General features: G+C 37.6%; 1 protein-coding gene across 4 annotated transcripts in view; it reads left to right on the forward strand.

Moving 5' to 3' along the window:
* VCAN (versican) overlaps positions 1-12085 on the forward strand; it is a 125823-nt gene that overhangs the window by 98054 nt on the left and 15684 nt on the right. Inside the window, exon 12 of one of the 4 annotated variants that reach the window (XM_023742785.1) lies at positions 9415-10849. The exons of the other annotated variants lie outside the window; for them this stretch is intronic. Coding sequence (XP_023598553.1) covers positions 9415-9477 — 63 coding nt within the window. The 3' untranslated portion in view covers positions 9478-10849. Of the gene's footprint in view, positions 1-9414; positions 10850-12085 lie in introns of those variants that run through there. 4 annotated transcript variants of the gene reach the window in all.

Raw genomic sequence — 12085 nt, forward strand, 5'->3', positions numbered from 1 at the left:
GCCCCCAGACACTATTCACCAAGGTAGAATGTAGAGCATTGTCTTTATAAGCTGTGTCATGCCAATTGAGCTAGATGTTCCCCGAGACCATTGTCCCCACAGCCCTCCGCCCAGCAATTCAGTCCCTCAGGGAGTTTGGATGTGTCTATGGAGCTTCCATGACCTTTCGTTGTACAAGTTGTGTTAGTTTCTCCTGTATTGTGTACTGTCTCACCCTTCACCCAAGATACCACTTATCTATTGTCTATTTAATATCCCCCCCCCCCATTTCATTTCTTATAGATTGTTTAGCCAAGAATGATTTTGTTGCCTCGGGCTGGACAGAGCTTCATCTATCCCTCCACTACCTGAGCCTAGTCTGAGGGAACCAGACAACAGAGAACACTATGGGACCATTTATATATTTCTGTAAACCAGTTGCCATCAAGTTGATTCTGACTCCTGGTGACTCTCTGTGTGTCAGAGTGAAACTGTGCTCCACAGGGTATTCAATGGCTGATCTGTCAGAAGTAGATCACCAGGCCTTTCTTTGGAGACATCTCTGAGTGGACTCAAATCTCCAACCTTTCTGTTAGCAGCAGAGTGCCTTAATCATTTGCACTACCCAGGGATTCTATATTTTTCTATACTTCCTGGCAAAATTATTTTCACAACTTCCTTTTAGACTAAGTACTATAGACAGTCTATTGGACAGTACAATTAGAGAGATGTATGAAACTATTAGATGCCATAATTGCACTACTTTGTATAGCACACCTCCCCAACAAGTGGTTTAAAGTCAACCCGTAGTCCTCAGAGATTTAAAGCTGTTACCATCTTGTTCCCTCCTTGCTCTGACCCCCAGGAATGAGATTCTCACAAGAAGGAGGAGAATTCTCCTTCTCCTTGATCTGTATTGCTCCTTTCTCTCTTCCCTTAACTGAGTTCTAGCACCGCCAAAGCTTACCCCTGACCACTGGAGACGAGAGACTTCAGTAAATCAGACACAGTTACCTCAAAGGAATATGGCATCTTAAATGAAGATGTCCAGAGTTTAAGGATGGGATAGAACTGACAATCCAGTTCTATTTCAAAATGTTGAGGAGCTTTTGGAAGGTTTCATTTTTTTTTTCAGCAAAAATAACCCTAATTTTATTTTTATCCATTTTAAAAAACATTTTCTACATCCCCTTCACATTTTTCCTCCAGTCATCTTTGGTTTGTAAGTGCTTGGTGTTGACCCCTGCTAGGCTGCTGGTTGGCAGGCTCCCTTGGAAGTAGTCATGGCTTCCTTCTCTTTCTCCAGTTTACTATTTGGGGAAAACAGAGAGATTTTCTGTCTTCTGTGCTTGTCTGAATCTAGCCAGGAAGTTCTAGGAGAAGTTACGAAAACATGTTAGTAAATGTCTTATTTTCTAGCTCTAACCAATTCATTTTGCCTGTTGATAGCTGTGACAGTGGTTACAAAAGACTGCTTGGTAGGGATTCATTTTGATAAGTGTGGTCCAGCATTGGTAAGGTAGCACACCTAGAATTTGAGATACCTGCTAGCCCCTCTCTGACAATTGATGTACAAAAATGCCCAGATTCGTTGTGGGTTTGACTTTAAATCTGAAGGCTCCTTTTCTTCTTCCATAAATAAATACATCATCAGTCTGTCAAGGAAAGTATTGTGAGAAAAACTAGCACTGAAAAAGGTAGAAACAATAAAGAAATAGCCCGTAGTCCAGCAAAAGACACTTAAAAGGGGCACAGAAAAGGAGTAACAAATCATAGGCCATAAACCATTATTCTTTTTCTACAGGGATGTATCATTATTATCTTTTTATAAACAAAAACATTTCTCTCCTCCTCCCTTTCCCAGATGTCCTGGACACTGAAAAGAGAATCAGGAGTACAGAATTAATTAATTCTCGATCTTTCTAAGCTTGTTTGTAGGTTTCTGCTCTTCCGAAAGAATTGCACACGATTTAGTTATGCACAACAAAAAGCCCTAGACCCAAAACTTAAGTTGTACTGTTTTCTACCTGAAAATCTTAGAGGACTTTCTATAAAACATTTGCAGATGGATGTGTGTCAGACTTTGGTGTGGTTTTAGCTCCAAGTCAGAGGCCACTTCTCTATGAACAAGTTACACTGCATGTCAACAGTAATCTAATTATCTTAAACATCACAGTCTTCATTATATTAATCTGAAAGCCGAAGAAGAACATATGCTGTTTCCTCACTGTTTAACACATTACTCAGGATGTGGAAGAATTCTCACATTACTTTTGCAAAAGACCACTAAGCTCTTTATGAAAATTGTCACTTCTGTTGCAGTTTAATTTGATCTGAAATCCAGAATGGGTTCTTGTGATTCTACATGTGAAATACTGAGAGTTGCAGAGTAGTGCGTGAGTACAAAACCCTCCTCTCTGCTTGCCTTGACTTGAGTGCAGATAGCCAGTGACAGGTCAAGCAGCTAGAAGAACAGTATTTATCCATTACTGGAAAATCACTTCATGATTGATAAGATCATACTAAAAACAAAGACAAGAACAAGAAGATTTATCAATGTGGTTGTCCATCTCGCAGATGCTTTTCCAACAGTGCTTTATGAAACTTTAAAATCACATACATTCAAATTTAATTGCTAATTATTTTAAGGCATGCATAACCATGGAAAAGGGTAAAAAAAAAAAAGTTCAATGGTTTTTTGGCAGTTTCTCATTGCATTTGGATTGTGAACACTTTATGACTGATGACCTGTGCAAACAAGCTTGGGGTAAAGGAGCCACTGGCACCATTCATGTTATGGATTAAACTGCAAGAAGCTCCGTGGGGCTCTGCCGGAGGCCCTCGTCTCACAGTGGGAGTAACTCACATCCTTTGGAAAATGCTGTTGATAATTACTGCTTTGTGGGGCAGTGAGCTCACTCTATTACACAAGATTAGTGCTGTACTCAAGAGCTGGCCAGATTGTCTCTCCCGCACAGAGGTTTGCCGGCTAGGAAAATAATGGGCATGTTGCCACTTTAACAACTGTCAGGAGACCCCAAGTTAGTTTTTCTTCCCTTCAGTATATTCATGTTTGTAGAATTGGATGCCAGGCTGCCAGCGTAGGGTAGTGACACCAAAACAAACGTCTCTTTCTCCTTTAAAACAAAGGGGCTCTTTTCCTTTCAGTTGTGGGTCAGTGAATTACCCTGTTCAACTAAAAGACAACAGCAAAACCATAATCTCCCTTAAAACATAAATAAATAAGGACCCAGACCGGAATTTAAGCAAGTGCAAGGAGCAGAGGAGGGTATATCCCTACCTCGCAGGGAGGTCAGTTGCCGCATAGAAGTTAAACAAAGTTAAATGCAGTCCTACAGACTACAAACAAATGCCTATTATGTACCACAACCATCTAGGGGGGAAAAGGCATTTTAAAGTTACCAAATGTTTTGATTTCTGTAATAAGTAATCCTCATAGCCTGCTTTCAGATAACCATTTGACCTGTGTGATGAAAGGCTGGGGGTAACCCAGAGTGATTATTTGGAGTTCTTTATTTAGTAAGAAGGTGGTTTCTTATCAGCATATATTTCAAACGGGTAAGCCGTCCTCTTGGGAAAGAGTTTTCTGTTCAGAGTTTGCTTTTATACTGGGATGATCATCTGCTTACCCTTGGCATTGGCTGCATTTGGATTTAATTTCTAGTTCTGGGAGTATAGCTGTGGCAAAATTGGTCTCAGGTGATCAGAGGAGTTTGCACATATGGAGAAGCTCGCTTCAGGTCAGGTGCTGTGTTTTTGGGCTAATCTAGATAAGTTTTTACTCTGAAAACAAACTAACTGAATCACACTGCAGGGATTTCTTTTGGGCTCATAAGTGTTTATTTATGCTTTGCTCTGTTCTAAGAAGGATTTCAGGTGGATATTAGAGATTTGACTCTGCTTCTGATGCAATTTCACCTTTGATGCAAATTACGTTCTGATAATTTTAAAAGACAAAATGGAGAAAGTAGATTGTAGATGAATATTTTAGTCAGAGAGAAAATTTAAATTATATCTCAATGACCTACAACAAAATAGAATTCAATCAGATTGGTAAATACTGATAAACTGAGATCCATCTTCTAGTTGAGTTTTCTTCATGTTTTCCCTCACAAAAGGGGGAGGGCACATCATAGATAATCTTTTAGTCTTTTTTTGCCACATGGAGTAAATAATCATGATATTTTTAGGGTATTCTAAGATCCGTTTTGTTAATAGTGATTTAGTTGTTAAGCCATATTAAATATGATGATGGATGGATATCACCACCTACTGGTCATATTATGTTTTGCGTTTCAAAACCTCACATTCTTAGAACTCCACCTAGAGCTATGCAGGAATAATATTCTCTGTGAATTAAGTTCCTGTAGCTTTGAGTTTGAAAATTCTCATATGAATTGCTTAATATTGCTAACCTGAAAGTTAAATGTGAAGTGAGATGATTTTTCAAATGCAGTGTGAAGCTAATGCAGTGTTCGTCATATGCTTAATAAAATCGTAGCGACTAAGGGACATTTTAGGGCCAATCCTTCTGTATACACAGTAATAGGATACAGCAGAAAGTTGTCCTTGGATAGTTTCCTTGGCAGGTGAACCAATAGGACTTTTGTGGTTTTCTTCCGAAAATTTTTTATGGTGAATTACATTAGCAGTGCTTGGGGGGAAGGAGGGTAGATGGAGAGCAGTAACTGGACTGTTCAATGAAAAAAAAAAAAAAAACCCAAATTATAGCTTGAAGTGTTGTAAATTTTCTTAACAATCATAGTGTTGTGTCATAGCAGGGCTACACGGAACAAATGTCAAGAATAATTTATCAATGGAATGTGTGTGATTGAATGTTTAAACCTGCTTGGTAAAATCCATAACATTTCCACAACATAGAGCGCTTAATTGGCCAGTCATGACAATCTAAACTACAGTGAATTTTAAAGAATAAAAAGTGAACTGCACCTAAGCTGAAACATTAGATCTAAATATGTGTGTGTGTAGATGGATCGATGGATGGATGGATGGATGGATGGATGGATGGATGGATGGATGGATGGATGGATGGATGGATGGGTAGATAGGTAGGTAGAGAGATAAATATATATATAGATACACAGGTAATACAGTAGGTTCTTGACAGTTGCAGATTCCATATTTGCAGTTCTAGCTCTACATGTGAGGCCCTACACTTCTACAATATGAAATAATTTATACTTTTTGCTCAGTCACAGATTTGAACTGTACCCAGTGGCTGACTATCATGTAAGAACTGTTTGGTTAGCTATTATGTCTAATGGGACAGTTCAGTTTTCCCATCTCAAGGGATCTGTTGCTGTCTAATTTTGATTTTTCTCTACTATATTTATGGTAGGAACTTATCTGCTATACAGGTCTAAACAAATAGGGTCATCACCAAAGGTCTTAGATATATCCTTCCTTAGTGCCAAGAAGCTTTCATATATGCATTGGTATGTGTGTGTGTGTATGGGTGTGTGTGTGGGTGTGTGTCTGAGAGAGAGAGAGAGAGGTAAATCTCAAATTTATGACTCACAAAAGGTGAACTTTGATCTTATCTAGTGGCTGTGAAAATTTTGTCTTCTTTTCATTTATATGAGTAGAGAGGAAAAGAAACCAAGCAATTCTAAACAGAGTGTCTGAATCTTTAGGAGAAGCAGTGCCCACTGATGATTCTTTGAAGCTATTTGACCAAGTTAAATAGCAAAATCTCAGTGAAAACATCTGAAATGGATAGAGAATTATGGAGAAGGGCTAGTTATTGATTAGTAAGTTTTGATAAGGACAGCTGCTCTGAAGACTTCTTAGTCTTAAGATGATGATAAAAAGGATTTAAAAACAAGACTCTGTGAATAGTCTGAAAAGTCTCTGTAGTCGAGGCTGAAACATAACCTTATATCTTCAGGTTTTTGATTATCAGATTGACGTCCTTTTTAAAATCCTTTAAAAATCTTAAATATGGAAAAACAAATACTATCTTGGAATGTTGCATGGAGGGATAAGAGTAAGTCATTCTGTGGTTCCATACCCTTCCTTGCTCCATGCTATCATTGTCACTACCCAGCTGTATGGGTCTTTCTACGAAGATTCATTTCCTCGTATATATATCATGTAGAAGACCAGCAGGAATGTGACTGTCACAGCAGTGACTGACTAATACTGGATGGTTTTATTCCCTTTCTTTAACTGAGTGCAGAGCTCAAAGCTGAACCCAGGCAAACTCCTTTATTAAAGCAATGGGGGAAAAAAATACTGGTCTAATTTTTGGATATTTTTGAAAGAATCTTGTTTTAACCTTAGAAAAGAGGCAGTTATCCATGACAGTAAAGGAAAAAAATAAATAAATTATTTACGTTTTTATCAGCAATTTGTTTTGTTGTGCTTGTGATGCTAGTTATCTGCTGAGTTTTTAGGGCCGGTGCACTCGTCATGGGCATGCGGTATTGTAAAGGTAAAAGATCAACTGTTATCTCTGAATGGCAGTTAGGCCCTCCCAGACACTATCTAATCAGAGATTCACCAAAAGGATGTAAACGTTGTCTGAATTTAATAGATTACTGATAAATTTCAAAAGCAGAGACCATTTTTTTTCCAGTGTGCTGATGGAATCAAGTTGGAGACTAGCTCTGCAGTATTCCTGTATGAGAATAGTCAAATCACTCTTTAAAAAGAAAAAAGAAAAAAAAAAGTCACCGTCAAGTCAACTCCGACTCATGGCAACCCCATGTAGGTCAGAGTAGAACTGTGCTCCATAGCGTTTTCAATGGCTGCTTTTTCAGAAGTAGGTTGCCAGGCCTTTCTTCTAAGGTACCTCTGGGTGGACTCGAAGTGCCAACCTTTTGGTTTAGTAGTCAAGCATGTGAAACATTTGCACCACCCAAACCAAAAGCAAACCAAAGTCGATTCCTACTCATAGGGACCCTATAGGGCATAATAGAACTGCCGCCTAGGGTTTCCAAGGCTGTAATCTTTCCAGAAGCATACTGCCACACCTGTGGAATTGAGGTTGCTCTGCGACGTAGAAATGTTGGCACACAGTGAAGTCATGTTTACCACAGAAATACTACTAGATGGTTCTCTTTCATATTAATGCGAGACATAATACATTTTTAAAAAGTAGAGCAAAACACAGATTATTTGGAACAAAATAATCTAAGCATTTGAAATGTTTGATAAATTTTGATGAATCATTTTAGTCCACTCTGAGTTTTTTCCCACTCAGTATTAGGATTGGTTTTTAATGAGTTCTTTGGTTTGTGCAGACAATTTAAATGTAAGAGGAACTGTATTTAGGGGCTGTTGGATTTCAGCCAGGGTTTTTTAACCATTTTATGATTTTGACAACTGATTAGCTTGAATCTAATTGGAGGGAAAAAAAGAAAGAAAAAAACAATGACTAAAAGTTGACTGAATCCAATTTAATTGAAATTTTTGTCTTTTTGTCTTTTTTTTTTTTTTTTGCTATAGAGAGCTAGTCATTTAATTGGAACTCTAAAAATGAAGTAACTTTATCATTAGAAACTTCATGCTAGGTGAAAAGTAGTTCTTGCTTAATAAAATGTTTTTTATTTTACTTTGTATGTGAGATGTAGAAAATTTTACTTCTCAGCTGGCTTTCCTCTACATCAGTTATTTTGAATTTTATGTCAGAATTTTCTCTACTATCAGAAAAGAATGGAAATGCAAAGTAATTTTAAGACTCTCTTTTTAGGTATAGAAATGATCTAATTCTTTTTTTTTTTTTTTAATTGTACTTCAGGTGAAGGCTTACAGAACAAATAGTTTCTCATGAAACAGTAGTACACATGTTGTTTTATGACATTGGTTAACAACCCCACAACATATTAACCCTCTAACTTCTCAACCTTTTTTTTTTTGGTGAAAATACGCATAGCCAAAGATACACCGTTTCAAAAATTTCTACATGCACAGTTCAGTGACATTGACTACGCTCTTCCAATTGTGCTGTTATTCTCACTTAAGATGAAGGCTTACAGAACAAAATAGTTTCTCATTTAACAGTTACTACAAATGTTGCCCTATGACAATGGTTAACAATCTCACAACACATCAGCAATATCCTTACTCAACCTTGGGTTCCTTATCACCAGCTTCCTTGTCCCCATCTGCCTTCTGGCCCTTGTCACTGGACTCCTGTACCTCGTTAGTCTCATCTGGTTTTACGGGGCTGTCCACTCCCAGGCTGAACAGTGAACCTCGGAGGTAACTTCAACCACTGAGCTAAAAGGGTGTGTGGGGGCTGTACTCTCGAGGTTTCTCCAGTCTCCTTTAGGCCAGTAAATCTGGTCTTTTTTTGTGAGTTAGAATTATGTTCTACATCCTTCTCCAGCTCTGTCCAGAACCCTCTGTTGTGATCCTGGTCAGAGCAGTCAGTGGTGGTAGCCGGGCACCATCTAGCTGTTCTGGACTCAGTCGGGTGAAGGCCTTGGTAGCTGTGGACAACTAGTCCTTCTGACTAATCTTTTCCTTCTATCCTATTCTCTTCATTCTCCCTTGCTCCCGAAGGGATGAGACCAGTGGAGTATCTTAGATGGCCACTCACAGGCTTTTAAGACCCCAGACACTACTCACCAAGGTAGAATGTAGAGCATTGTCTTTATAAGTTGTGTCATGCCAATTGAGCTAGATGTTCCCCAAGACCATGGTCCCCACAGCCCTCCGCCCAGCAATTCAGTCCCTCAGGGAGTTTGGATGTGTCTGTGGGGCTTCCATGACAGGTTGTGCTAGTTTCCCCTGTATTGTGTACTGTCTCACCCTTCACCCAAGATACCACTTATCTATTGCCTATTTAGTATTTCTCCCCAACTCCTCCCATCCCTGGTAACCAACAAAGATTGTTACATTTTGTGTGTGAACTTTTTCATGGGTTTTTACAATAGAGGTCTCATACAATATTTGTCCTTTTGTAATTGACTTAAGAAATGATCTAATTCTTGACCCTGGGGAAGGCTACAAGAGTTTAGGGTTTGTAGTGGGGAACATGAGTCCCTAAGATACAGACAACCCTGCAGAGGCATGGTCAAGATTTATTTTTGACCAAGGGGTTAAAATGGATTCTCCCCAAGTCACGTTAGTTTTTTGGAATAATTCTTAGTTTACTCATCCAGCCCAAGAAAAGGGTTGATCTAGGGTGGATGTCCATAATTTCAAGTGAGGAGAAAAAAGTCCAGATAGGAAGTGGTGAGTTTTTCTCTGCTTGTTCCAATAATCGATATTGCCTGTCCATATGAGGTACTGCCTATGTGAAAGGGGAACTACATTCTCTTAACTCAGAATTGATTTCCAGAGGAGGAATTTCTTAATATTTAATTTTAATGAAAAAAGTACATTATTAAATCTAAAGTCAAAGGTTTCTCTTTTATACTCTTTCATCCTGTAACGTTAAATAAGGCTGTAAAGAATTCAGGAAGAAACAAAGGAAGCTGTTCAGAAAACTGGAGTTTCCTTTGCTAAATCAGTTGGGCAATAACATGGAGCAAAATCAAAGCTGCCCAGCCAAGATAAATCTGCACAATGGACCTATCAGATATGAGGTAATAATGTGACAAGCCTGCGGGTATCAGACATTCTTGTGAAAACCACAGAGCTAAAATTTGGTCCTGCACCACAAAGCCACAGCTCTGCCAAGCAACAACACAGAACACACGTTTTAAATCATCGCTACAAGCCAAATGTAATTCCCACCAAAGACAATCAAACCTTTTACCAGAGGTCTTGGGTTTGGACAGTTTAAGCCCTGAGAATCACTTCAGTGGCATGCAATGCGAATGTCATTTCAGTGTGGAAATGAGATGGTTACTGTTCAAATCAGGAGGAAATATCAGCTGCAAAATACATGGTGATCAATTCACTTGGTCAGTTGAAGTGAAATGTGTTGAGGTCAGATCAAAAAAGGGTTAGCTAAGAAATCTATGTGTCCTTTCTGATAGTTGAATTGATCATTTTATAATGTTCATTTTTACTGATGATAAAAATAGTTCACTCTTGAAAATTTGGAAAATACGAAAGAATGTATAGAAGAATAAAATAGTATCTCTTAGTTGCGTGTCACTCAGAACTAAATTTTATAACATTTTGCTGCTAATCACGTAACAGAAATAAGCTTTATGACATTTTGCTGCATTTTCTTTTGGTCTTTCATATACACATACACACAGAGATGCTTCTGAGAGTATAGTTAACATTTGGATTATTGTAATTTTTAGTGTCTTGCATTTTAATTTAACCTAACTCCTCTTTTGAATATTTTCCATTTCGTTATATGTTCTTCAAAGACAAAACATTTAATGGTTACATAATATTCCATTTATCTGCTATACCATAATTTATTTAGCATATGTTTATCCTATTGTTCCCATTTACTTCTAGTATAAATATTACCTTACGTAAATCATTGTTCACATCTCTGATTATTTTTTAGGATAGAGTTTTGGAAGCAGTAGAATTACTGAGCTCTAGGGTAGGAACTGTTTGAGTTATTGATGTGTATTGTCAACTGTTTTCCAAAAAGGCTATTTACTTCCTCTGGTGAGGTCTATAAGTGCCTGTATCACCTATCATTTACTAGCGCAGCAAGTAACATCTTTGATTAGGGGTCTGTGTGGGTGGGAAAGCATGCCATACCCTCTGTGGTTTATTATTTCTAACTATTTCAAACTATTTATTAAACAACACCTACTATGTGCCAGGCATCGTTTCTGGAACTAAGAATACAGCAGTTAAACAAAAATCTCTGTGCTCACTGAGCTTACATTTTACTAGGGGGGAGAATACAGTAAATTATATATGATGTTAGAAGGTAATAAGCACTATGAAGAAAAATAAAGCAAGGAAGGTAGAGGGACAGTGTGGGTAGCAACAAGGAAGGTGAGAGTATTGCCATTTTAAATGTATTCGCACATACAATTAAGGTATTGAAAATGTTCCACCTTTGAGGACATTTACTGGCTTACGATAAGAGGTTAGTTAGAAAGCAAATTAGAAAGTATTTAGCTCCCAAATCCAAGTTAAGTATTTTGGGAACTCTGGAATCTTTGACCATAGAAAGTAGTAAATATAGATTTTTGTTGGTTTTCATAAATTCCTGTTCTTTTGTTTTTATTTTTATTCTGCTTTAAATTTCTCTGTTAAAGGCAACTTAGTTACACATCAGGAACAGGCTGAATATGACTTTTATACCTCTTGTTGCCCCATTTTCTTATCTATTATCTATTAAAGGAGAGTAGCCAAAAAAAAAGTTCTGCTGGTTGGAGGCTGAAGGGTGACAAGGGAGAGGAAGTAAGAAAAGGAAAAGAAAATAGAGAAATAATTAGAAACATATTTAGAGCAAATGCCAATTCCTGGTTTAGGGAGATGTACCAGGCAGAGAGTGCTTTGGTGAGTATCTCCCTCTGAGTATCCCTCCTAGGACCATCAAGGGATAACTCATTGGTACCATCCAGAGTTGGACTGAAGTCCTTCTCACTTCTGGATTAGTTTTTCCAACCAAAAATGGAAACACTTCTCATTCTGAGTTTTGGCAAAGAAAGCGATTTATTAAGCTTTCCTTGACTCCTTGCAATTTTATCATTCCTCACAAAGACTCTAGTTTTTACATAGGAATTTCTTATACCATATCTTAATTTTGACATGTTTGAGGAGGACATTAAAGTAAACCTAAGCAAGGAGATTGAAAGAAAAGCAGAAGGTTAATTAATCCCAAGATTTCCAGTCTTTAGGTCTTTCTACAAATTGTTCTATCGAAGATCCAGATTTTTACCATGTTTATAAATTTTTTAAACCACATTTTTTTTTTTCTGAGAAAAAAATAATAAGTTAATCTCTAGTATATTTATGATACATTTTTTTAAGAACCTAAAAATAACCATGGTGCTGTCGGGAATAAATAGTAGGACCTTTATTTATTTATTGCATGCTTCGAATTGAGAACAATTGTCTTAACTCATATACTTATGTTAACTTTAATTTAAAGAAAGGTTAATGAATCTGTAGGCCCAGAAAAGATAGTCATATTAGCCATTGTCACATAAATCTAAATCTATACTTCTCCTCTATTAAGGAA

Source organism: Trichechus manatus, unplaced genomic scaffold (genome assembly GCF_000243295.1).
Source record: "Trichechus manatus latirostris isolate Lorelei unplaced genomic scaffold, TriManLat1.0 scaffold00217, whole genome shotgun sequence".
NCBI lineage: Eukaryota > Metazoa > Chordata > Mammalia > Sirenia > Trichechidae > Trichechus > Trichechus manatus.